Here is a 26964-nt window from a genome sequence, read left to right as displayed (position 1 = left end):
CATAGTCTGAGGGTTGTGCAGAAAGAGTCAGTGGTTGGATCTGGCCAGTGGGCCAGAGTTTGCTGACTGCTGTGCTAGAGAAGGGACCTCAGGGCTTCCATGACCCTCCTAAAATACAGTAATGCATGTTGTGTAGATGGGCATATTTGGGTTTTCCTGGAGGAGTTCATTGTAGCAGGTTCTGGAAGGGGTGCTGACTTCACTGCTAAGTTAAGAACCACAGATTGAAAAGCTTCCCCTCATACAAGGCCTGAAATTCTCTGTGGAATAACTCTCTGAGGAACCACAGAGAGAAGAAAACCCTGAGAAGCAGTTTCAGGACTGGAAATGTCTCCACTTGCTCTAGGCCCTTGTACCATGGAGGCTCCAACATAGGGTGTTGCCTTTGGCCTCTTGGAGCTCCACGTGAAGGCTCCCTATGAAAACAGCTGGGAAAAGTCCCGACACAGACTATGTATCCAAGGCTGTTGCAAGACCAGGTGGAACCACAGTCACAGTATTTCTCTATTTCTTTTAGGGAAGGAGACATTCCTGGGCAATTCTGGGAGCGGTGCTGACACCTGACTCCTGAAACCCTCACAGCCTTCCAACCTCACAGGTTTGCCCAGGTCCACATGTGGGCACACTGTTGGCTGTGACTATTTGCCTTTAAAAGTTGGTAGTGAAAATACAGAGCATACATTTCAGCCAGGATTCATTTTGGCTCATGTGGTTATACACTGCTCATGTCTGCATTTTCTGTACAGAGCTCACTGGCCCTTGACGAGATTCAGATTGGAGTTTTCAGTGGCCTAGAGGTGTCTCCAAGTGCCCCAAGAATCTTGGCTCCCTGGCGAGGCAGGCAGGGTCTCGGGGCATGGTGGGACACCTACACCATCCGTCACTAGTGGTAACCAGCTCACAAGCAGTGGATCCTGCTGAGTGCCCAGGTGATGGCCCAGAGGGAGAGCTCTTCTCACACTGGGGAGCCTGCCCCTCTCCAAGACCAGACATGAGAGGACAGGAGTGTCTGTTTCCCTCTCAAATACTGCAAAGGGGCTTGAAATCATCCCTGAGCCCAGGAGGCCTCCATTCTGCTGCTAACAAGAAGGATCTATGAGCTGCTAATGTGGGAAAGAAATGTCCCTTCGTAAGGAATTGTGTCCAACCCAGGCTGGTCCCCCTCACATACCTGACACCTCCCTGTGCCCCTCTTTCCCAGCCCTCTTTGTAACCAGGGCTAAGAAATGACTTATTTGTTAACTGTCTCCTCCACAGGCTGGACATTTGGCTTGGGTGTCTGTCATGCATTTCCAGCACCAGCACAGAGCTTGGCATGGCCCAGTCCCTCCATGTGGACAACATAATAAAGCACAGCAACGGAGCCTTCTCTAGGCTGTATCACAAAGCTTACCTGTCTGATTTGTTTGACCTCACACCTACCCTACGGGGAGACAGTGCTGCCGCAACGGCCACTGGAGACCAGCACACAGCTTGCCCAAGGTGTGCAAGGTGGGGGAGCCGGGATTAGGTTCAGCCTGTTCTGACTCCGGGCTGTGTGGCTGGAGTGTGTCGTCCTGCCTCCCACTGAGAGGCACCACTGTGGTCACCTGTGCAAGAGGCTGAGGCTCTGAGCCCAGCCCGGTGGGCAGTCACTGGCTTTCACCAATAGTGTTGTTGCTGCATTAAAAACCAACCAACCAACCAACCAATAAGCAAAAATTGCCTTCTGCTCTGAGTCTCTCATAGTGCGTGAGGCTACCATCCCCACTAGACCCTTTGGGGTCATTTCTTCGACATGAAGGGTGAAGAGGAGCACAGTCCTTTGAAATTCTTCATTATGACCAAGAGTAGAAATACATTTTCTGTGTAACCTAGTGAACATCACCTCACTCCACCACCCCCAAGTAAAGACGCAGCTTGTACACTTTACCTTCACTCTGCGTGATTCAGTCTGTGTTCTAGTCTTGCTGTTTAGTTCTTTTCTACTGTACCCTACCCTAGTCAACCCGATCCTAGTCTTCATTAAAAATGTTTTCTGCCTTAACCTTCTAAATTGATTTTACAACCCACTGAGGGGAAGATCCAGAAGTCGGGTAAAGGGGCACCCAGCAGGGTGTCTGGAACTGAAAACATGTAGGAAATACAAGGTCGATACCCAGGAATAAAAAGTCTGAGGAGGAGACAGCATGCTACCTGCCATGGCCTGCCCTGAGCCTGAGCCCCCGGGCCAGGCTCTGCAGTGAGCTGGCCCCATGCGGCAGGGCGTGCAGCAGCAGGACCCGTGGCTGCTCCCACTGCAAGTGGGCAGACACAGTGGCAAAGCCAGCCCCGCTCTGCCTCTAACTGTGGAGCCCTTTTTCATTCATCATTTACTTTTCAAAGCAGTGTCATCATTGACAGCTGTTGAGTTTAGCTACTCTAGGGATGCTTTTTGGTACACGAAGAAACTTTCCAGTAGGTCCTGGCAAAAACCCTGATCTTCCAATGACCCATCTTTTCTCCCCATATTTATGAAGATGTCCTGGATGGAGATCAAGTTCTCTTGGCCCAGGGGGAAGAGAAGGTATTAGGGCTCTGCCTACTGGCTTTAAAATGGCAACTGTAAACACTCTAATAGATGCCTCTCAAGTCAAGATGAGGTCACCCACCTTCTCTTACCATTCAAAAATTTCAGGTTTCCTAATGCAGGATCTTATCACCCCAAATTCCTAGGTGCACACTGGAACAGATCTTAGGCCATAAAAAGTGAGACGAGAATTTAGAGATGGAACTGGGAGAGAAACATTCTCTGGAAAAAACACTTCTAGAGCTTCATTCATTCATCCCACACAGGCATACTGAATCCCTACTCTGTGCCAGGAGTTTTTGCTAAGAACACAGCTGTGAAAGAAACGGAAGCACATTCCTCCCCTAACACCTGACCCAGAGCTTGCTAATCGTCGCTGTAGGGTGATGGGCACACGGGGATTCTACTTTTCTTGCTTCTTTTGTGCATGCTTGGAATTTTCCATAATGAAAAGTTAAACATATGAATCTCACACACTTGATGCTGGGTGAAAGAAGCCAGACATAAGAGAGTACATACAACATGACTCCATGTACGTGAGACTCAAGGACAAAGAGAAGTCTCCTCTCCAGAGACAGAAAGCAGATTGAGGGCTGCTGGTAGCGAAGGCATCTGGGAACTGCTCGGACACAGAGATGTTCATACATTCATGTACAAGTGGTTACATGGGTGCATCCATTTGTTAAAACACATCAAAATGGATACTTTAAACAGGTGACTTTTAGGCTCTGTAAATGCGGTTATAATAAAATTTAAAAACCACACACATCCCTGCCTGCATAGAGCATGTTTACATGGAGTAGCTGGAGCTGGGAGAAATTGTAGGGACCACGCAAGTCCCTCACTTTAAGGGAAGGAGCAGAGAGACTCAGTGTCTTGTGCAGGGTTTCACAGACTCTCACAGTGGGGACCTGGACCCAGCCCTGTCCAGTGACTTCTGTTTAGCTCACTGCCTGTGATACACAGCGGAGGCTAAGTTCTGGAATCCCCTGCTTTGGGGGTGATGGTATTTTGAGTCATCTGGTGGAACACCCACGTCCCAGGCACCTGGGTACCTGTAGCCTGAATCTGTAATGTCTCTCTAGGAGGACCACCAATCCTGTTGTTTCCAGCAATAGTGAGGTGCCAGCTACTTATGGGGAGGAGGAAGGAGTGGCTGAAGTGCCCAGTCAAGATCTGGTTTATTTTCCAGGTCACCTCAGCTGACAATCCCCACTCCAGGCTTATCTGTCCATCTCCTTGCTTCAGGCAATGATCATATCTCACTGTCCCCATTATTTTGGCCCCTCCTCCATGCCTAGCTGGGCTCACCCACCTGAAATACTCCACTGACACCCAAGCTCTGTGCTCCAGGGAAACTTCTTTAGGGGTGGAGTAGGTCCCAGAAAGGAGGAGCCCAAATAACACTCAGGCTTGGAAAGATGCAGGTCGGTGATCCAGGCCTTCTCATTTTAAAGAGACTGAGGCTGATGTGCAAACTTAAGAAACCTTTACAAACCCAATGTGTGTTTGCTAGGCCCCAGAACTCTAGGATAATGTTTTAGCAAATGCCAGCTTGAGGGCTGGAAGACAGAGCCCATCCATGAGAAAAGCTTAATGTTCTGCTGTTACTTAGACGCATGTTACCCAGGCTTTGACCACTGTGCCTCCACCCCTGGCTGCAGGACGACCTGAAGCCTTGTCTGCAGAGATGGGCAGGTGGGTACTGTTCATCCACCTACGTGCCACCCCAGATGGGACCATCTACAAGATGGTGGGTGGGAAGTGGCTCCTGTGACCCACACAGGCCTGATCGGGGAGGAGGCTGTCTTCTAAACCTCAAGACTCTGATCCCAAAATTAAATCCTGGATTTTATCCTGTTGTGGTGGCTCAAATGGTAAAGCATCTGCCTACGATGCAGGAGACCCGGGTTCGATCCCTGGATTGGGAAGATCCTCTGAAGAAGGCAATGGCAACCCACTCCAGTACTCTTGCCTGGAAAATCCCATGGACGGAGGAGCGTGGTAGGCTGCAGTCCATGGGGTATCAAAGAGTCGGACATGACTGAGCGACTTCTCTTTCACTGTTTTCACTTTTTGTAGCCCTCAGGGATTCCGTGTTCAGTATCTCCTCCTGCCATCTCGGCTCCTTACGTCACACGGTGACATGAAAGTGTTCCATGTTCCTAGGGGGTTCTTTTCTTCTATGTTTACATTCCCCGCACCCAGGGCATCCCACAGGACACAAAGCACACACCCACGAAACACTGGCTAGAAGAGCCACTCTGAATCCTGCCCTTCTCTTTTCCCTGTCATGCCTTCTCCTAGGTAGCTCTCTCTTCCTAACCCTTCCTGGCTTTCTCTGCCAAGATCCAGCAACTCTCGAGAACCTTCCCTGACGCTTCTGCCCTTCCCCACTTCAGTCAGGAACAGCCTACTAGGTCCCATGCTCCCAGATGAGATGCGTATGTGTTATCTTAAGTGCTCATGGGGTGGAAGGAGACTAAATTCAATGTGCACTAATTTGGTGAATCTACGAAGATGAATGCCCATATAACAGCTATCAAGTCATAAATAAAAACTTTAGAGCTTATGGAAATGCCTTCCCCTGGGGTGGGGGGCTGGAAGGACCAGAGTGATACATACATGGGCCCTCCAGTCCCTGGACACAGGGATGATCCTGCAATCAGAATTCTCTGAGAGAAATTTACTGTGCAGAGTCAAAGACACCCCAGTGAGGCTGTTTAGCTTAGAAATACTTGGGAAGCTGTGACTGCTACCATTTTAGGGCTGGGACACTGAAAGTTATACAGCCGTGCTCAGCAAAGGCACAGTAAAGGCTGGCTGACGGCAGGAACAGTAGAGGTCATGGGCAAATCCACTGAATAAAAGGTGGGGAACCTTGGGATATTCCAAGGGGCAAAGGGCTTGAATACTGGTGTCCAGGGTGGCTCCTCCTTCTAAGAACTCCCCCAGCTCAGACCAGTGGCTACGCCAGCATTAAGCCTCAGGAGGCTCTCCGGCAGAGTCTAAACTGTGTTCTCTGCCAGTCTTTAGATGCCTTTCTGCTTGCGATGGATGGCTGCGCCCCTGCACACAAGGTGTTACCCTTCATCTGAATGCCTGGCTCCGCCACCACTGTAGATCAGAAATCTGGTCCAGAATTGCCTCCCTCAGCTTAGACGCCCCACTGTCTCCACCACCATCAGTATCAGCACCAGCCCCAGCACCCCCTGCATATCAAGGACTGTCCTAACCACTTCACATCACCAGGTTTTTCCCTCCTGACAGCAATCCAGTATGGCAGATTTTATCATCCCTGTTTCACGGATCAGCAGAAGTTCAGAGAAATGAGATGACTTTCTCAAGATCTGACAGCCCCAATCGGAACCTGGTTGTATCTGATTCCACATCTCAGCCTTCAAATATTAATATCACACTACCTCTTGCAATTCTGAACTCTTGATTCTTGGAATCTTGGGATAAGAGGAAGAAAGGCTATAACAGGCTGGGTTGGGGGTAATGAATGGAGAGAGACAGGAACTAAAATTTATCGAGAATCTATAGTACGCAAAGCATCTGAGGTTTGTAAGCTAATCCTGTAGTAATTCTGTGAGCGGGTATTCTCAAGCCCATTATACAGATAAGGAGGTCAGGGTTCAAGAAGGCTAGAGGTGAATTCCTAGGTTCATATGGCTATCCTATGACAGCAATTTTATTCCCGCCCAAGTCCCTCTGGGGTGACAGCCAGTGCCCTGTCCACTGCACCATGCCACCACCTGGGCCAACTACCAAAAACAGGATCCTGGACTTTTTCCATGCCCTCCGCCCTGGCCAGCATCCTGGTTCTTGGAGGAACTCTGCAGCTTCTTGGAGGCTAGGGTTGTCACTCTGGCATGGACATAGGCCAGTGGGCTGTCCTCATATGTCTGTGGGGACTAACTGGGCCCCCGTCCTGCCTGCCATGTGGAAGATGAGGACAGCCTCTCACGGTCTCTAGGGCTCTGTCTTCAAGATTCACGCTTTCAGGAGGTCTTCAGCTGGTGGGCTGGCTTTAGTGAAAGGGTTGTCTGTTCAGCAGGGCTCCTCCTCTGGCCGCTGAGTTGGTGAGGGTGTGAGGGTCTCAGGCCCACTTCCCAGTTTTCTCTCAGCACAGCCTGGTCATGCAGGAGCATGCAGGAAGGGCCTCCCTTGAGGGTCCCGCCATGCAGTGTGGATGGCTGGATGGAACAGATCATGAGGTTGAAAGGGGCCTCCGTGTCACCAGGCCTGAGGGCTCACCTACCTGGAGAGACTCCCCATTCTGGAGGCCTTACCTTAAAGAGGGACATTCACACTGAAGCAAACTTGAAAAGAGAGAACATGTACACAAAGAGTTTACTTGGCTGGCATTTCCCTCATTGTTTTTGGCTTTCACTGAGGACAGGTGGGATGTTGGGAAGGCAGACCTTTCCCTCCTCCACTGGCTTCCCCCCCATTTCAGCGCTATAATCTCAGAGCCTCCTGCTTTTGGGGGGCAGGGTGGGAGTATGCAGGAGGAGTGCTAGGAGTGAGCAAAATACCTCCAAGATCTACAAGGTCAGGTGATGCCCTCCAATCACACCAAACACATCACTCCTGGCCCCTACGGTCCCCAAGGAAGGCAAGCCCACTAGGAACACAAAAGCTAAAAGGCTGCTTTTAGTGGCAGCAAATGATGCCACTGTCTTGGAACCAAATCCCCAGGAAGACAGATGGTGAATTCCATATTGGAGAGTTTTTCCAGCATCAAAGGTCACAGATCCAGCTTTGCTGGCTTTTCTATTCCCCCACCCACCCACTGCTGTATGCCCGTGGTTGGAAGCAAGCCGCCTGCTTCCAACCAGAAGCTTTCTAATCAGAAAAACTGATTTGAGTGCATGATGGCACCAAGTCTCCAGTTCGGTGTTAATGGCACATCGCTTGTACAACATCAGTAGAGTATGGGAGTGGAGAAAGGGTGGACGGGAGGAGCATAAAAAGGAAAGTGGAGGAGGGAGGATATACAAGATAAGATAGTTGGGAGGAAAGAGGAGAAGGAAAGCTCCACGCAGAAGCAAAGGCCACTGAAAAATGTCCTAGGGTGGGGTTAGCGCAAAGGGGTGAAAACCTGAAGGGAGGAAACCCAGGAAATACTGACAGCTGGTGAGTCAGGGCAGGGTTTAGACAGGGAGGTTCAGGCGCCAGGGAGCAGAAATCTCAGCTCAGCAAACATCTCAGGAAGGCAAAGGCCTGAAGGGAATAGCAGCCAATCGAAGTCTGTGATGGAACCTGACCAGAGGCCAAATTCCAGCTACGAATCTGGACAATCTCCTCGGTGGTATCTTTAGAGGGGCGAGGCTTCCTATGGAGGGGATGGAAACCAGTTCTGGAAGCTGCTCTCCTGCCATATCCTCAGCCCTTGTGCGGGTGACCCGGGGACCCCAGCCTCCAGCTGAGCCAGCATGGGCAGAGTGCAGTTTGCTGCGCCCACCCGTGTGTAGGGCCTCTGTGTGGGGCAGTGGGGATGGTTAGGAACCCTGGAACACAGGCTGCCACGCTTTGTCACTGCATAACTCCTAGACTGGAAGACAGGACCTCCCCAGGTCTGTTCCCCCAGCACCCACTACCAGGCAAAACCAAGTCCTTCCTGAATCAGACAGGCAGGATGCCTGCCCCGCCCCACCTCACCACTGCCAACTGCTCAGGGGGCTCAGATTCAGTAGGGCCAGCACAGCAGTGGAAAGCAGCTCTTCAGCAGGCTTCTGGGGACTGGTGGCATCCTGGTGTGACATCAGCAGGGCATGGGCAGGGAGCAAGTAGAGCAGGCCCAGAACAGAGGAGCCCCGGAGTTCTCTCTGGAGCCCCAGGCCCTTGACTGAACACCCTGGAGATCTTCAGCCTGATGAGGTGGGGAGTCCGTACATAGCTTTCCTTGCTTCTGGAACACAATGTGCCCAGTGTCTTCGCTAGGCCACCTCCAAGGTGCATAGCTGGAGATGCTTGATCACAGACTTGCCCCCTCCCTTCTCACAGTGGCTTTTTCCCTTTGACTTGGAGTTTGTTCCTAAGATCTAAGAAACTCACACTGTCCTTCGCTGCTTGTGATCTGCCACCTTGGCTACTTGTTCCCAGTGTCAATCCAGTTTTTCTTCCTCTCTCTGTCAAAACCATTCTTCCGCGGTTCTCCTTGGAAGGCATCTGGTGTGTCCTTAATTTATGTGACACCTGAAGCCCAAGGAGAGCTTGTCTTGTGTTGGAACTCCCTGTCCCATGAGCAAAAGATGACATCTATGGGGACACACTTCAGCTTCCCAGGGTCTCCCCAATGACTTCTCATGTGTGGCTGTCTGTGGCTTATACTGACGCAGCTTTTGGAACACAGAGCCCTGCTCACTGCTGGCATCTGAGCCAGGCAGGCCTCCACACCCCCAGGGAGAATCCTGGGATGGTTAGAGCGGGTGATGGCTTATAAACACCTGTGTGAGTTTCCACACTGGTCCAACTAGGGCTTTCAGAGATGAGATACAGTATATCCGTCATCGCAGTGGGCTTTAATTCAACTTAAAACTTGTTTCTATTACACAGCCCACAGATGACTCAGGATGATGCCATTAACATTTTTCAGAGAAGAGTTTTCAATCAAGGGACAGATTTGGGACACCTTTTCAACATGCTAACTAGATGAAGACTGTTCTTTCCTGATTTTAATATTTCTCTGGAGAGAAATCTCTTGTCACAAGGATGTAATTGTGATCAGAGATCTAAATAACTTGAATATATCTTGACTGCCCTATAGCTGAGAACTTAGTAAGGATCAATATCACTCAGCTCCAAACGTGACCAGAAATACCTCTCATACAATATAAGTTTCCTTTTTTATCCTTCCTTCAGATGATGTTCTAATTTCTTCCTTCAAACTGAATTCAAACCAACCAAATAAATGCCCTCTCCTGACCCCCAACAGTGTTGAGAGTGACTCTGGAAGCCTGTGAGGGGCGAGCAGGAACGTGCCCAGAGGATCATTTCCAAGGCAATGATGACTCAGTCTTTAGGAATGCTAAACAGTTGTGAACTTAGTGGGAGCTCCTGGATGGCCCCCAGAAGCCTACTTGAGCCCTTCAGTGAAGGAAGCAAGCAGAGTCCTGCCCTCTGGTCCAGGTTGGGGCTGTCGAAAGGCCCAGGGAAAGGAAGCACCGAGTTCTTGCATTCTATGTGGATAGAAAGAACCCCTGACCCAGGATGGACTTCTACTGCTGATTCCTGGGGAGCCGTCACCCCCTGTCCACAGGAGCACCCAGCACCCACACCCCTTGCCAGGGCCAGGGCTACAGCTAGCAGAAGGCTACAGCTCAGCCTTCTGGTTCATGCCCCCCACCCCACCCGTCTGTATCCTTGCCCATCCTGTGGGCCATAGAAACTGCACATCTGTCCTTCCTGCCCTCACCTCTCTCTGGGGAAGCCAGGGACTGCTCCAAGTGTCCCTGCTCTCAGGTGTGCACTTTCACTGTGCTCAGAGTTCAGACTGGAGGGTGGAAGCCCCAGGAACTGCTGGGGCTTTGGGAAGAGCTCCTGGAGACCAGCACTCCTTGGGGCTTCTTTGGCCATCTCAGAGCAATTGCCTCCACTGGATCCGAGCGAGTCGGCCACCAGACCACTCCAGAGAAAGATTCTGCTCCATGAATTCATCCTTTAAAGCTTCCTTGTGCTTTTACCACAAAGAGCTTCCTGAATTCCGTGCTTCCCCGTGGGCTCTCTGCAAAGATTCCCTGCCTTTGCCCCAGCCAGACCCCCGTTCCTTTCACACCCCTTGCTGATGATGGTCCCCTGGGGCTTGTCGCTGCCAGCCTGCACCCCCAGGAGGGGCTGCTCCTCCAGCCCTGCCCCTGTGCAAGCCTAGCATCAAGTCCTTCTGTTGACCTGGCCTCTAGACTGCAGTTTAAGTCATTCTGCAGACCTGCACTGTTTGACTGGGCCCTGTGCTCATCCTGGGCTCCTCTTTATTGGGCCTAGATTCCTTACTCAGGTCTACTTCCCAATTTTCTTTGGGTTTGATCAACTTAGATTAAACCTAAAATAAGTTTCTCCTCCTCTGCCTGGCCTCTGGTCTCCTGAACGCCTCATTTTGTCTGGGGAAACTTGTCAGTTCATCTTGTCCTAAAAGACCACCTGCAGAGACCCTAGGGATGGGGTGGGGCCAGCCTTTAGGCAGGTTGGCATGTGCCATAAGCCCTGTTCCAAGCTCACATCACAGGCTTAGAACAGCAGGCCCCAGAGCTGTGGGTGATGTTAACAAAGAAAGAAGGTACACCTGAACTTAGCCTGTTCCAAGCTGTGTGTCAGCCAGAGAAAATCATAAAAACTCTAGAAGGAAGCAAACAAAGAATGGTGATGGGACTATGTCCAGGGACCTTCCACCTGCATGCTCTTGTCTGGCTGAGGCCTGGATCACATCCTTCAGCTGAATCTTACACCCAATGTGAAATATTTCTAAGATCCCTGCACTGTCAACCAATGCCCCCCAGAAAACCTCCTGGAATATAGTGGATTTCCTCTCTGATGATTCCCAAGGCACAGGAGGGTCTTTTTTATACATGGAAGTGATGGAGAAGGAGTCAGGGCTCTGCCCTGTAACTTCCTTACACAGCCCCTCTTCACTCCCAGGACACCAGCCAGCTGGTTACCCAAAGTTTCATCTAAATGATTGCTTCATGAGGCTAGGATGCAAGAGAACTAAGAGTTTCCCCTTACACACACACACACACATGGATATGTGTACACGCACATGCACACGCATGCTTACACGCACCCACTCTCTAACTTTAAGGAAAGCACCTCTGACCCTTTTCCCTTCCAGAGGCAGGTCACTGCCACAACGTGGTCTCTGCTGTCTGAGTCAAGCCTGGACTCGACAGGCCTATTCCTCTTTCTAACCTCTGAGCTTCAAACTCAATGATTGCACCTTCCTCTGACTGGCATGGTCACAACAGGCGAAACGACCTGGAAGAAGTGTGTGCTGAGGCTGGAGACAAGGCAGAAGGGAGAGTGGGTCAAAGAAGGCAGAGACGAGGTCTAAAGAAATGGCATCTCACATAGCTGGGCTCCACGGGCCGCTCTGGGGACAGTCCTCTTCAAATGTCCACCTCTGAGTCTCAGCCTCAGGCTCTGTGCTAGCTCCAAACAATGACTGCGACTATCACTGAGTTAATATTTTTCTTTAAATGGACTCATTAAAAAAATGTTTATTTATAAAGAAACTTTGTATCTCTACCACACATAGAAAATCAGTATTGCCTACAATTTTGGTCAAGATAAATAAAATTTGATTAAAGTATAAAAGGTTCCTCTGTGTCCCATGTAAGTCATCATCTTGGTTACAGCTATTGGTTATGTATCTTTGACAGTAAACCCCCAGGGTCAACGAAATTCTTTTAGGGTGTCTCTTGGTGACCTTCTGCCCTTGTCATCTTGGTTGTGAAATGTGCCCAGACCCTCATCTCTGTGCACGGATGCCAGATCCACCCTCAGTGTGTACAAGCTACAGGCCTACTTACAATGCGAGGTTTGAAAGGCGGCTTGATCTTCTTCTGCTCCAGGAGCAGCCAGTCGATCTCCTTGAAGAACGGGTGTTGCTTGATGGCATCCTCACCGTTCTGCGCCGCCACGCAGCCCAGGCGCTTGTGGGGGTTCTTGGTCATGAACTGGGGGGATGAAGACAGAGAGAGAATCAGGAACAGAGGCCCGGCAGGCACAGGCACTGAGGGGAAGGTGGAGCTCAGCCAAGGCAGAATCTTTGGCGTCACCTCCCAAGCCCACTTTCTGTGCTTTCAGGAGCTTGGCCCCTCAGGGTACTCTTTCATCCTTAAGTAGGACTAACTATCCACCGGCCACCGCTCCACACATGTCATATGCATAAGACTGACTCATTCCATGCAATGCAGCCTTCTGAGGGACTAACACGATCCCTACTTTACAAGTGAGGTAGTTGAGGCTCAGAGAAGTTAATTACCTTGGCCAAAGTCAAACAGCCAGCGAGGTATCAAGTCAAGATTAGGAACTTAGACTTTTTCTAACCCTCTGATTTTCCCTCAGATTCTTAACTCTTCTCATCAGGGAGACTGAAGTCTGACAACCTCATACTAAGAGGTCAACAGCCCTTTTGGAGGTAAGGAAAGAAGACCAGATATTCATGTTAAGGTCAGTTTTCAAAGGCACTTCCTCCCTTTTCCTTTTCCTGAATGTAGGCCCTCCTACTAAAAAAAAATTTTTTATTTGAATTTGTAATTGCTAGCACAAAACCCAACATAGATTAACAGATAAAAAACAAGAAAAATAAAGGCTTTTGCTTCTCAATGCTTGTCTGTAAAAACCACATTGGTGTGTTTTGTACTTTTTGGCTGGTGTCTTGTGAACTCACACATCCAAGTGAAATTACTATTGCTACTAAATGAGTCAGTCCTGATGGCAAATGTGAATTTAATTGAGCAGATGTATAAAAATATAACCTTGAAAAAAACTCAGTGCTGGTAGGTGGAAACATTTCTGACAGCCAACCAAAATAAAGGTAGTGGTGTGTGTCTGCGTGTGTGTCAGAGGCTGAGGTTATGTCTCATGCGGTGAAGACTGAGAAGAAGAGCACAAAGTATAGGATAAGTCTATAATGATGGCATTTCAGGCTTCAGCAAGGGAGGGTTTTCTGGGTAGCAAGAACTTCCTACTGACTCCTGCCTGGCACTGCTGAAACCAAAGAATCTTACCTGGGCAGAGATAAGAGGGTGGAGGGGTACTGGGTAGATGCTTCTCATTTATTTAAATTATAATTTGTCTAAACTTTTTTCTCCATGGTGAGCTCTATGATATAGGCATCAGTCCTATCTTCCCAGCGGATGCTGGGCCGGATGGCTCAGTGCCTGGCTCCCAGGATGCACTCAGTACATTGAGATGAGAGAACCGCGGGTTGAAGGCTGGCCCTCGGGGCACGGGGCTGGGAAAGGGAGGAAGCAGGACCGCTGCTCACTGTTGCACAGGTGGTGCACTGCATACCTCTATGGTGCAAAGGCTTCTGGAGAGTTCTGCACGTAGGCAGCAGCCCTCAAGAGACACGGCTCAGTGGCCAGAGTCATGGAAAACCTGGCCTGGCCCTAGAATCAAGCGACAATGTGAGGAAGTGAAGTGTTCCAAGGCCAAGGGAGTAGAAGACTTCTCCTTGCTTCCTCAGCTCTTCCTGTCCTCCCACTTCTGGGAGGGGAAGTATCAGGGCCATGGATAAACACACAGGTTTTAGCGTCTCAGGAAGCTGACCCCGAGCCAGAGTCTCGTCTTTTCCCAGACATTTCGCCCTCACCAACCAGCTGACACAGGCACAACCTCCTTCTTCTCAACCTCTGCAGGTTGACGTTTCCTCTGTGCTGATGACAGTTGGACTGGATACTTCTTAGCTGCACAGTGCAGGGTGTTTAGTTGCATCTCTGACTTCACCCACTAGATGCCAATAGCACCCCTCCCCTCCAAGTTGAGACAACTAAAATATCTCCAGACATTGCCAGATGTCTCTGGGGGATGATGGAAGTGTGGGGGGCCGGGAGGGGAAAGGGCAAAGTCATCCCTAGGTGAAGACCTCTGCTCTGATCATTCATAATGAAACGGCCCATCTAGGGTACCGGCGGGGTGCTCACTGGAAGGTGTGTCAGGTTGGTGTCCGGGGCCCAGGGTGAGTGATCAGCTCTGCTGGGGGCATCCTAGCTGCCTCAGGTGCTACAGGGTCTTCTTTTGCCAGCGCCTGGCATAGTGTCTGGCACATCCAAGTGCCCAATAAATAGGTGTGGAATAAATGAGTGAGTGAACATATTCTCTTTGCTTCCTTCACTGCTCGTAGCCCAATTGTGACCACCTATGGATGTGTTTTTTAACTTATTCCCCACCTTCTCCTGCTGGATCACAGGCTCCACAAGGCAAGAATGATGGCTGTTACACTCACGCAGCGTCTAGCACAATGCTAGAGGAAAACACTGCGCAATGCACATAGGAAAGCACTCAACAGACAGTTGTTCATTGATCAAGGAATTGGAGGGAGGGAGAGGAAGAGAAATAGATGTGGGAGGCAGGGAAGGAAGGAAGATGAGAGAAAGAAGGGAAGAGGAAGGAAACAATGAACTGCAGAAAGAAGCAACATGTTCTGATGTAGCATTTTCCAAAACATGGTACGAGTCCCCTCCAGACACCTGTGACATGATTTTAGGCCTTTTTACTATTTTTATAGGATGATTTATGTTAATCAATTATGTAAGTGATACTGATTTTCCATTTATGATAGTGATGTAATATTTCTGTATATATACAATTAGGTAAATATTGGGACTTGACTTGGAAAACAAGAAAAATAAACCATGATAGAGCAGGTATTTTGATATGGCCAATTTTGGGGCTGTGGCATGCTGACTCTGAACTTTGGGGTGTTCTGATGGGTGAGAGGAGCCAGGAACAGAAGTCAGGGTTCCTGGGCTGTCATGGCCTCAACCCAGTGGGGTGACCCTCCCCAGGTAAACTGGTCTATTTACATTCCCTGCACCTCACCTCCCTGAGCATTCCCAGGGGGACAGATAACTTCATTTACTTGCCATAGTACAAGTATCTCAATGTTGTAGCCATGGTTGTACTGAGCAAGTACTAAGCATTATCATCTGTAAGGGACTATTTTGCGGCGTGGGAAAGTCTATTACATCTGAGTCCATTGTGGTCACAGGGATCTTGAGAGGACACATCTTTTCTGATCAGTGTCGCTGTTGTCGACACAGGTGTACAGCGTCTCCCCCTCCCTACCTTTCTCTCTTCCCCGTTGCAAGCCCCAGAGGTAGACAGGCATGGGTGGCAGATCAGGAAAGGGGGTGCTACCCCCAGAATGTGAGCAGTAGGGGTGACCCCAGCACCACCGGGGTTGGTTCTCCCCCTCTGCAGCTCTGGAGGATACACAAGTGCACAGAGCTTTCCTCTGGGAATGCAGATGTGGTGCCCCTTGACCACAAGAAGAGCAATCTGCCCTGGGCTCGATTTCTCAACAGCAGCCCCTGTAGTACACCTGAACTCCCAGTGGTGACTGCCCTTCACCCCTTCTGTTGGGCAGAGGTGGGATGGGGAAAGGGGTGGGGGCAGGCGGAAGGCTGGGGAGCAGAAAGAGGGCAAGGGCCGATGACTCACAGCTTTCAGGATGCTGACCGCCTCCTTGCTGAGCCAGACCGGGTAGAGCACGTCGTCATGGAGGATGGACTCAAACAAATCGTCCTCGTTGTCAGCCTCGAAGGGGGGCTGCCCGGCCATCATCTCGTACATCAGTACCCCCAGGGCCCACCAGTCCACTGAGGGGCCGTACTCCAACTCCTGCAGGATCTGTTTGGGAGATGGGCAACATCAGGGCCCCCCTGCAGGCTACCTCCCCGAGGCCACGCCTGCACCACAAGTGGCCTTGCGAAGACCTGGGTTTCTATTTCCAGCTTGTTCTTCCATAGAGTAGGGCTGCCTTATAAAAATTTGGGTTCTAAATCAGCTAGTTGAGTGAAAATTGAGTTTGGGAGGCACAGTGTAGGGGCCAGGTTTCCAGAGTCAACACCCACAGTCTGCTTTCCAGTGGGAACAAATTACAGCTTCTTTGCTTGAGTACCAGATGAAGTTCCTGACTTGCATGGAGGGCCAGGTGAAAAAATTGTGCATATTCTCGACACTAAAATCACAGTGAGTGCAGCAAATTTAGGTCTCCCCTCAATAAAAAAGGGTGATCAGAACCTCAGTCCTCTCTAGATAGTGACAACGCTGAATTCACGGAGCCCTGGGCTCTTGGAAAAGAAACTACAGTTAATAAATCTCCCCACCCATTTGTGTTCTAATCATAAAGGACCACTATGCTCTTGCATATTCTGAGAAAAGACCCATTTCTATTATTCTTCATGACTCTCCTAAGGCCTTCTGACAAATCATTTTCCTTCCTTTATAAAGCCCCAGAACCCCTTAAAAAAGTGATTGAGTGCTATTTTACCTTTATAACAGCTTTTACATAGATTATTTTCTTTTTCCTAATTTACTGGTGAAAAAATTAAACTTTTAATTAAGTGACTTGCAGGAAATAAAGCCAGATTTATGCACTCATTCCAATCTTACTTCAGATTTGACTAAGTTCAAAGTTTGTTTTATCCATTACTAAATATTGTTAAACATGACACTAATCTGCTTTGTGGTATATTCATTATAATTAGCTCACAATTTTGTGCTCAAACATATAATAAACTCCATCAATTTCTTACCATATTATTTCACTTATTGCTTGTTAGTTTCACACTGAGAAAACCAAAGAGGTATAGATTTTAATTAGCTTAACACGTGGGTTTGTTTTGTCAGTGATCCTTGCATATTGAGTGGACTCCCTTGTTTTTATTTCAGGCATTCCAGAAAATTCTCCCTATTCCAAGAGCTCAAATCAAATCCTGGTTGTCTGGTGCATTTTGTCTTTGCATTTTTCTTTGACAAATCCTCCAAATAAGGATTTGCCACTTCTCTTATCTATGTTCTCCCTGCCTCTTCCTCCAAGTATATGGAGTCAGACTCGCTCAGGTTAATGCACTTAGCACATGATGCTGAAGACACGCTGACATCAGCTTCCTGCAGAATGGTGTGTGAGGACTCAAGTTTTACAAACAGAATCAGAATGTCAGTGCAGGAGAGGAACTCTGAGTCGAGAAGCTGCAGAACTTTTGGGAAAGCAAGTAAATTCCCCCTCCTAATTTTTCTGCAGTGCTGGCCAGGTGCTAGAGACAGAAGATAAACCAGGAGGTACCTAATTTCACCCCAAGTTTGGCATTACATTTCTGGGTGATCTCAAGCCAGACAGTTGACTTCCTCATTTATCAATGAGGCTCAGATCCTCAGCTTAACCTCACAAGATTAATTAAGATAGAAGATTCCGAAAGCCTACTGCAAATACAAAGCTCTATATAATTGCAAGGTGGTACTAAATCTAATCTTACTTCTACAAGGTTTCATCTCCATGTGTGTATAGTATGTAGCAGGTCAGAGCAGAAAGAATGCTGGGTTGTCCCCACTGCTAAGGAAGTGATGTTCCCACTCCACAGTGATATTTTCTTCTTATCAGTCAGTAGGACCAGGCGAGGTGCTGCCCAGAGACAGCGGGGCAGGTGAGAGGTCATCTCTAATTGCTCTCAGTGCTATCATTCTATAAAGAATTCCAAAAAGTGAAGGGAGGAGGAGCACGACTGGAGTGCACATCCTCAAATGGGTGTATTCTAAAGACACCTCCCCAAATGGCAATGGTCATCCAGCCTGCGGGTCACCCCAGGCAGGTAACTTCTCAGGTCACCTATTTCAGAATGAAGCTCCAGCTCAGTTCTCAGATTACCAGACAGAAGACGAGGTTGAACTCAGGTATCTGGTCTGAGGTCTGCTCAAAATGCCCTTCTCAAGGTTGCAGACTGCTTGGGATTAAATCAAAAGGTGGGAGAAGCATTTTGACAACAGTAAAAAAAAAAAAAAAAAAAAATGCACATTTTAGGACTCTTTAGAACTTAGAATGAAAAGGAATGTGAGCAAATGCAGCCAACTTTAAATTATTTGGGGCTGGTAATCTGCTTGGTTAGGACCTTTGATGTCTTAGTCCAGTGGTCAGTACATGGTATCTGAAAGGTCAAAGATATAGGCTCCACTGAGAAGCCAGTAAAGCTGCTCGGTGCCAAAGCCAAAGTCTGAGCCTCCCTCAACCTTGAAAGACCCAGAGCCCCAGCCTGGCTCACTGTGGTACCACCTTCAAGGTCATGGTTATCACCAAAAGCTTTCCTCCAAAAAGATTTCCTGGATTTCTCCAACCTTTCTCCTAGTCTCTGGCACCCTAAGACCTCTGGCACCCTAAGACCTCTGGCCTTAAGATTTGACAGGCACTTTCCACATACTATCATGATTTTAGCTATTTTTTTTTTTTTCATGGTCAACTGTCTCCCCAGGGCATCCATAAGCCACCAGAGGATAGGGGCTTTAGCAGTTTTCTGGATCTACTTGTGACTAGCCTGTTTGCAACACTCAGGGAGACTGGCTGCCAGGTGTGACCACTGTGTGTGTCTTCCAGGGCATGCTCCCTTCTCTCCTGGGCTCTGGGGACCCTGGTGCTAAGGTAGCTACCCGCTAACCTCAGGGCAGGGCTGGTACAGCTGGGTGTGGTGGGGAGGTAGCTTCCAGGTGACCCCGTGTGTGCTCAGACAGGATGGTGCTAAGGAAACCACCAGAGCTGCACTGCCCACCTTTCCCCAGGCGCCTCCCAAGGCTTCCTGTTTGGGGTGGCATCTTTGATAAAATCCTCCTCAGGTTTGACCCTAATTATCTGCTTCCAATCACCTTGTCATGGATGGAGCTGGTGAGAAGGCAAGTCTTCACATGCCCTGGGAGGGTACCTGGCATGGCAGCCAACCCCTAGATGGGTCAGAGCTGGGGGAGAAGAACAGGCATTGGGCCTAATGACGCCAGGCACTTCCCAGGGCTGGCCACCATTGTCTGGGGAGCAGGTGAGGAGATAGGGGAGGGGTTGTCATGGAGGTCAGCCAGGGGCATGTGGTGGAAAGAGAAGCCTCAGGGTAGAGTCAGTGCCTCAGAAGGTGTCTCTGGTTTCAGGGTTAGCCAGGCACCTCACAACCCCTCCTATTTGGATATAGGCTTATGCTTTCTGAAGCATTTCCATGCTCTAATCGCATTAGATTCTCAAAACGCTTGATGAGGCGGCTAGGGCAGGAATTATCATTCCCACTTGAAAGATGAAGAATCTGAGGGTCAAAAATATTTTGTGACTTGGTGAAGGTCACATGGGGGCTTTAGTGGTTAAGTCCAGCCTGGATTCTCAACTCTTAGTACTGTGCTTTGCCCACCCCACTGCATGACCCAACAACCATGATGACTGTGATGGAGCCACTGTTGACCCAATACTTACTGTGGTCTGGGCACTGGGCTAAATGCCTTAGTGGCATAATTTCATTTAACCTTCTCAGTGACCCTTTGATAAAGGTAGCAATGCCCTCATCAGCTATAATTTGCCTACAGTAGGGCCAGGAATCACTTGGCATTTCACACAGAGTGGTGGTGCTGCATAGTAGACACAGCGCAGAGCAAGAAGGCTCAGTGTCTGGGTCCCACGATAAAACAGAAACCACAGCTATCCATTGTGAGTTTTGCCAACGGGTTGCCTTTCATCAAAGTCGTGTGGGTGTTCTGTTCATCATAAAGTGAATGTTTGTCTTGGGCTGGGTCCTTGACTACTACACTAAGCAGTCAAGCCTTTGACTCTGACATCAATTCACCGAGGGCCTAGTACCAACCATTCTGATGACAAAGAGTGAATGAGGATGGTGGTGGAAAAACAGGTCTCAACTGAGAGCCCTTGCTTTCCATTTCTCCTTGAAGGTTAAACTCCTAATGTTTCCACTAAAAGAACTTACTAGTAGAGGCAGTCTGAAATCTCTACTCTTTTAGAAGATAGAAGTTCCAGTGAGACTTTACCTATTACCATCCTCACTCTGCGGACCTCCTCAGGCCTCCCTGTGTCTTATCTGGGCTGTAAAAACCCTCAACCAATCTTCTCTGGCCCTCTAGCTTCTGATATACATTCCTGTTGCCTGTCTTCTTTCTGGGACAGGTCTGATGATGCCCCTCCCTCCACTGGGAAAACTTCCGTGGATCCACAGATCCTATAGAATAAAGGCCCCTTTCCTTGGTCCTTTTTCCTAATCTTGCTCATTACTAAGAGCACTAAGAAATCCTCTGTTCTGGCCATACCATCTTCCTTTCTAAAAAAGGCCAAGAATGTTCTCATCCTCCAGGCTTTGCTCATGTTGGAGTATTACAAGTTCCTATTTATTTATTTATTCATTCAACAAACCATTACTAAGAGACTGATTTGTCTGCCAGAGATTAGAAACAAAGTCTCTGCCTTAAAGGATTCAGAGCCCAGGGACACAGAATCTCCTCCCCAACCCCACACCCACCCCAACCCTTCCTGTTGTTTTCGGGAATGCCCACCCCTCCCCACCTCCGCAACTGCATACCACCAAAGGAAATCCTGCTGACTCTCTGCAACTCAATTCATCCACCAGGTGCCCTAAGAAACCTTCCCTGAGTCCTGAGGTTACCATCTTGTGTACCTGTTTATTCTGCTGAACTAGCTGTCACTCTCTCGAGACACAAAGGCCTTTTAGGAGAGCCACCAGGGTCTCAGTCATTTTTCATCCTCACACCACTTTCTGTCTAGCAGGTGCTCGAACAGTGCCCACTGGAAGGAAATGAAATCTGGCTGTGCTAACTCCTACTCACCATGGACAATGCTTAAGGGGACTAGTACTTCCTTCTTACCTCACATGTTTCAGAACCCTTGAGACCATTTTTATTAAATATCTGTGACAGACCATGTCTTAAATCTGAATCATTCCACACCAGGTATCTCTCAGTCTGGGCAGACTGACCTGGAGAAAACTCAGAGCAAAGAAAACATATTATGATGAACAAAATATCTAAGCAACTTTCATAAAAGGCAACCCATTGGTGAGGCTCACAGTGAACATCTCTGATCTCCATTAAAACGAGGCTCAGATGCGCTCCTCTTCCTGATCAACCTTGTGTGCCTGGTATGCAGAATCCATGATACATTAGAAACGGCAGCTAATTTTTGGTTTTACTGTAGGCAATTGAAGCTGTATAGCTAAACTCCGCCTTTATCAATGGTGCTCCTTTGCTCTGGTTACTAAAAAGTGAAAATAGAACTTTCCTGGTGGATCAATGGTAAAGAATCCTCCTATAAATGCAGGAGACACAGGTTAAATCCCTGACTGGGGAGGATCCCACATGCCATGAAGCAACTAAGCTTACGTGCCACAACTACTGAGCCTGTGCTCTGGAGCCCAGGAACTGCAACTACTGGAGCTCACGTGCCCTAGAACCTGTGCTCTGTGATGAGGAAGCCATCACAATGAGGGGCACACATCACAGCCAGAGAGAGCCCCTGCTCCCTGCAACTAGAGAAAAGCCTGTGCAGCCACCAAGATCCAGGACAGCCAACAAAAATAAATAATTAAAAAATAAAACCCAGTACTACCTTAAGAAAAGTAAAAACAATAATACAAGTCAACAAACATTGCTTGGTCCTAGCTTCGTGATGCTTCTGGACTGGGATGAGATGGGATGCTCAGTGAGGGCCTGGCTAGCTTCAGGGAAAGGCCTGTTATTCTCAGTTCACCGTTCTCTCCTCATCACCACCACTTCCTTATGGAGAAATTGATATGCCTTTTACCTTTCCTTTTTTCCCTCCTCCCTGGAATTCATCCTGGTTTTCCAGAGCCTTCACCCAGCACTGCTAGATGACCCCAACACATGAGGATGAACTCAGGCCTCAGCACTGGCAGTGGGAGGATGTAGCCCCTTATCTTCATGGTCTTACCTCGGGAGCGATGTAGTCGGGTGTCCCGCAGAAAGTGGTGGTCGTCACACCATTCAGAATCCCTTCCTTGCACATCCCAAAGTCAGCCAGCTTGCAATGACCTTCTGCATCCAAAAGGATATTGTCCAGTTTCAAATCCCTATAAGACAGGGCAGAACCACATGATTAATGCTTCACTTATCCCAATATGACCTTTCTAGTTGGAGAGATATGCACATCTCAGGGAAATCTGCTACAGAAAGGGAAGTCTTCAAGGAGGCTTTACCTGCCAAAAACCGACCACAGTCCAGGGCTCTCACCCACATGGCCACCCCCCCAAAGATGACCCCATTTACTCCAACATGAGGGAGGAATTTCTGTAACCTCAGGAATGTCTAAACCCTCTTTGGTTTAAAAAAGTCAGCAGCTATTCATTGAAGCCCTACTATATGTGGAAATTTGTGTTATTCAGATCATGTGTTAGTCATAGGAATCAGCTGGAAGGACAAGAATGACATACTGGAGCCAGGGAAGCAGATAAAACACGTAAGAACCAAGTGCTACTTTACAAGGCACTATGTGAGTTATTGTTTTCAGTGGGGAGATCACTGATGGCTGGTGTAGGTAGGGAGGGCTTCCAGGAAACTGACTCTCAAGAGAAAGGACAGAACATGAAGAGAAAAGGTGAGAGGGAGGGGAGGGCCAGCATGATAGATGCAAAAGGCGATGAGGAGACCAGAGACCTGGGTCCCAGGATATAGTGAGGCAGGACAGGCATGTTGAAAACAACCATCAGGAGCCTAGGATACCAGGAAGAAGGAAGTTGACATTCATGGTGAAGGGCTGAGGATAACTGAAGCCCAGCCTGCACAAGCAGGAAGCATTTGCAAGATCAGCCTCCTGGGGGCAAGCAGGCTGAGGGGGGGAAGGGGCTGAGTGCAGGAAAGAAGGCACACAAGCTGCAATTCCCCGGACCCATAAAGCTGGGTGGTTCTCAGGCCTCAGCCAGTGCGGCTCCCACATGGCCAGTTCTACAGTTTGGGGTTCCACGTAAGACCTCGCATATAATCTAGGATTCTGGGTGATAAATCCCTTACCAGGAAAGTCTGCAAATTCTAGACCTGTCTCATAGAAAGATCCAGATGGAGGTCCTCACCCTGGGTCTCTCTCAGCAGTCACTCTGGGGTGGGGGTGGGGGGTCTTGCAAAGACAGCTGATTCCACAGCACACAGAGCAAGAGGGACCTTTCTCACAGGCCTGCTGGCGTCTGGACTTGAACTCCAGCCACCGTCAGGAATCCAGGCCTGAGTGCAAAGGTGCAGCAGGAAGCACTCTAAGGCTGGCCTGTCTTGCACCCGTGGCCCCATTTCCTCGTACAGCTGGGACTTCTTGAGAAAAAAGAAAGCACATAAAATGTGCTGCTCTAAGCAAATGCCTGGGAACTACAGAAAGAAGAGTGGATCTGATCAGCCGAGCCCCTGGGACCAGGGCTCACCAAGTCCCCTCTCTGGCCACTGTGTGTGGTCAAGGCTGGGTTCTAGCTGGGGCAATGAGGGTGGGAAATGACGAGAGGAACACGACCTGGGCTCAGGTAGCCTGGGTGATAGTCACTACAGGCGTTAGGTCCTGTGCAGGTCTGTAATCTCATGCGCTGGTGGGAAGGACTACTGTGGTGTGTCAAAGTAGCCCATCTTCAACAACTTTACACATGAGGCAACAGAGCGGGAGCTGGGAGTCCTGCAAACATGCGAGTGGCTGACTCCATAGCTCCACCGAGTTAGGGCCCCTACTTGCTCTCTAGACTGGAGCTGCCTTCTAAGACCCACTCCTGCCCACCATGATCACCATGGCAACACTCAGGCTGCTAATAACCAAAGCCTGCAGGAAGCACACCTGGTCATCGACAAACCACAGTCCTATTCTGAACAACCGACAATTAGGAAAAGCACTCTCTGCATGACAGTGGCAGAAACTAACCAAGGGAAGACGGAAGAGGTAAGTGATTTCTGTAAGGTGACAGGGTGCTGATGGAACTAGAACCTGAAGGTGGGCACCACTGCCTCTGGGTATGACACTCCCCCACCTTCTGGCCTTCTCAGTGACAGATTTTCAATGCCAGCCACCAACCCCAAATTTAAAAGGAGCCCCGCACGCCATTGATCAAAGCGCTCTCTTTGAAAATGTTCGTTACGTCACAGGAAAGACTCGTTTGCTTCTATGTGAATGGAATAGATTCAGTAGCTTCTGAGCCAGCCTGAACCTTGCCCTCATTCTGAAAATCGGGACTCAGCATTTCCGGTCCATCAGGCTCAGCCTTTCCTTCTGCTTGGGGCTCCTACTCAGAGTAAGAGAAGGTGAACCTTCAGTTCCTCCCTGTCTCCCATTCTTCTCTGCCCTCCCTTGCCCTGGCCCAGGCGCACATCATCCCTGGGCTCTCTGCCCCTCTGCTTCTAGGAGACAGAAGCCACTCCTGATGAAGGCCAGGGTGGCCCCCAGGGCGGGGCACATTTTGCTGGCAGCTGCCCCTCTGCTGTGGTGAAGGGAGGCCCCAGGCCAAAGCATCTCTTCCTGCTCTTGTCACTGGTGCCTGACATATTCCTCAGATTCCCCCTCCACCGTCTATATTTATCTAAACTTCAACTCCCCACACGAAACCAAGTCCCAGGGAAGACTTCATGATTTATGTTCCTTTCCTTTGTAACAGGAAAGATTAGCATAGCTTGAAAGACCCCTGGGTGCCTGAAAGGCCCTTGCTGCTGCTGAGTTACTTCAGTCTTGTCCGACCCTCAGTGACCCCATGGACTGCAGCCTTCCAGGCTCCTCCATCCATGGGATTTTCCAGGCAAGAGTCCTGGAGTGGGGTGCCATCACCCTTAGTGGAACTGTATTTCTCTGGGGGGTCTTCTAGTCTCAGTAAAAAGAAAAATACCACAGGGACCAAACATGTCCTGTCTCAGGCTCTCAGTGAGTTCCCAGGTGGGGTTTCAGGGGATGGCAGTGCTCAGGAAAGCCCAGGGCCAGGGTTGCTCAGGTGGAGAAAGAGAGAGGAGGGGCGGGGATGAAGACTGCTGGGGGAAGGGGGCAGCCTTGAAATTCTGCTTGCTGCGCAGCCGGTTGAAGAGTGGTCCCCTCGTGGTCTCCCTCCCTTCTCCAACCGCATTGCTGTTCCCTGCCTTTCTACTTGCTCTTCCTGCCCCAGGATTTCTCTCCTCTGGGCTTTTAGTGCTGCCTCTTTCTAGGGATGTCTAAGCTTCCCCAATTAGCGGGGTCAGAAACAGTCCTTTCCCAGCCTTGCCTTCTCTGCAGTCCAGTTTGCATGGGAGAGTGACTGAACTTTTCCTTTTGAGAGAAATTTCCCCTGGCCCTTGGGTCATGGATGAGCAAGGAGTAGGTACTTGCCAAACTTGTGGACTGACAGCTTTGCAAAGAGGGGCTCCTGCCTAGACATGAATCCTTCTCTATTCAATCCCCAAATACAAGGTCAGGGCACTTTTGAGGACTGGAACATTGTTTATGGGGTTGTTGTTCAGTTGCTATGTTTAACTCTTTGCCACTCTAGGTACTGCAGGATGCCAGGCCTCCCTCTTTCTCACTATCTCCCAGAGTTTGCCCAAGTTCCTGTCCATTGAATTGGTGATGCCATCCAACCATCTCATCCTATGTCACCCTCTTCTCCTTCTGCCTTCAATCTTTCCCAGCATCAGGGTCTTTTCCAATGAGTCAGCTCTTTGCATCAGGTGACCAAAGTACTGGAGCTTGAGCATCAGTCCTTCCAATGAGTATTCAGGGTTGATTTTTTTTTAGGATTGACTGGTTTGATCTCCTTGCAGTCTAGGGGACTCTCAAGAGTCTTTTCCAACACCACAGTTCGAAATCATTGATCCTTTGGTTTAAGGAATAGGTTTTTTTTTCTTTTAATAATGGAAACAAATACAGCAACATCCCTTTCCCTATATATGAGCCAATGTGACTGGCCTTTATTAAGCTGATCTAGTAATAGTTTCACTCAATCTTTTTCAATAGGTAATACATTCATGTATTCATGTGTAAAGGGCGTATAGGAAACATTCTCCCCTCTGCCTCTGTCCCTTCCCCGCTACAGGCAATTGCTTTTAACTTATTCCTTGTGCATCCTCTTGGTCACACTTTAGATGTAAATAAGAAAATGTGAATACACATTCATTTCCCCCCTTTAACTAACTGGGAGCTTGTTATATGCACTCATTTGTACCTTGTGTCTTTTACTTATTTACTGGATATACTGGAAATCTTTCTGTCTTGGTACATGAAGAGCCTCCAAATTCTTTTCTATGGTTGCATAATACTCCATCATATTTTGGGGGAGCCTGTTTAAGATGCTTCTAATATTGTGCTATTATAAATAGCGCTGCTGTGACTTAGCTTGTACATATGAAATCTTTACATATATGAAGGTAATTGTGCATATATCCTAGAAATTTGAGTTTAATAGTACAAAAATGTAGACTTTGATGAATGTTGTCAAACTGCTCTCCTTGGAGGTTGAACAATTTATACTTCCAGAAGCGTAGGTGATTGTTCCTGCTTGCTACCGTGGTGTGTTATCAGGTTTCTGGTAGTCTGATAGGTAAAAACAGTACTTCAGTATATATCCTTAGGTGTCTCTGTACGTTTGAGCAATTTTCCTAGGTTTAAAAGTGATCTGTATTTTTTTTTCTCCGTGAATTGTCTGTTACCCATTTTCCTTTTGTGGTGTGTGTTTTTTGTTGATTGTCAGGAGTTCTTTCTGTATTAGGAAACAACCTTTGTGTGGGCTAAGAACTGCAAATGCTTGTCCCAGGTTATTCTTTGACTTTGACATTGCTTATGCCAGTTCTTGCCAGGCCAATATTATTTTTGATGTAAGTGAACTGATGTTTAATTTTATAGGTTTTAGAGTTTATGTTTTCATTTGAAAGGCTTTGTTCTACCTATTTCAAAGTTATAAAAGCATTCTCCCAAGGGTTTTCACTAG

The 26964-nt window shown here is 48.7% G+C and overlaps 1 protein-coding gene across 4 annotated transcripts in view; it reads right to left on the bottom strand.

Moving 5' to 3' along the window:
• Positions 1 to 26964, bottom strand: part of PRKCE (protein kinase C epsilon) — a 542457-nt gene that overhangs the window by 16258 nt on the left and 499235 nt on the right. For 3 of the 4 annotated variants that reach the window (XM_024998410.2, XM_005212581.5, NM_001111120.3), the window contains 3 exons: positions 21993 to 22131; positions 15719 to 15907; positions 12079 to 12225 (listed from right to left, as the gene is read on the bottom strand). In XM_024998410.2, the coding sequence (XP_024854178.1) occupies positions 12079 to 12225; positions 15719 to 15907; positions 21993 to 22131 (475 nt within the window). Of the gene's footprint in view, positions 1 to 6843; positions 6874 to 12078; positions 12226 to 15718; positions 15908 to 21992; positions 22132 to 26964 lie in introns of those variants that run through there. The other variant, XM_024998411.2, reaches the window with a different exon arrangement.

Source organism: Bos taurus, chromosome 11, assembly GCF_002263795.3.
Source record: "Bos taurus isolate L1 Dominette 01449 registration number 42190680 breed Hereford chromosome 11, ARS-UCD2.0, whole genome shotgun sequence".
NCBI lineage: Eukaryota > Metazoa > Chordata > Mammalia > Artiodactyla > Bovidae > Bos > Bos taurus.
Note: the sequence above shows the minus strand (reverse complement) of the source record. Positions and strands in the feature narration are given on the sequence as shown.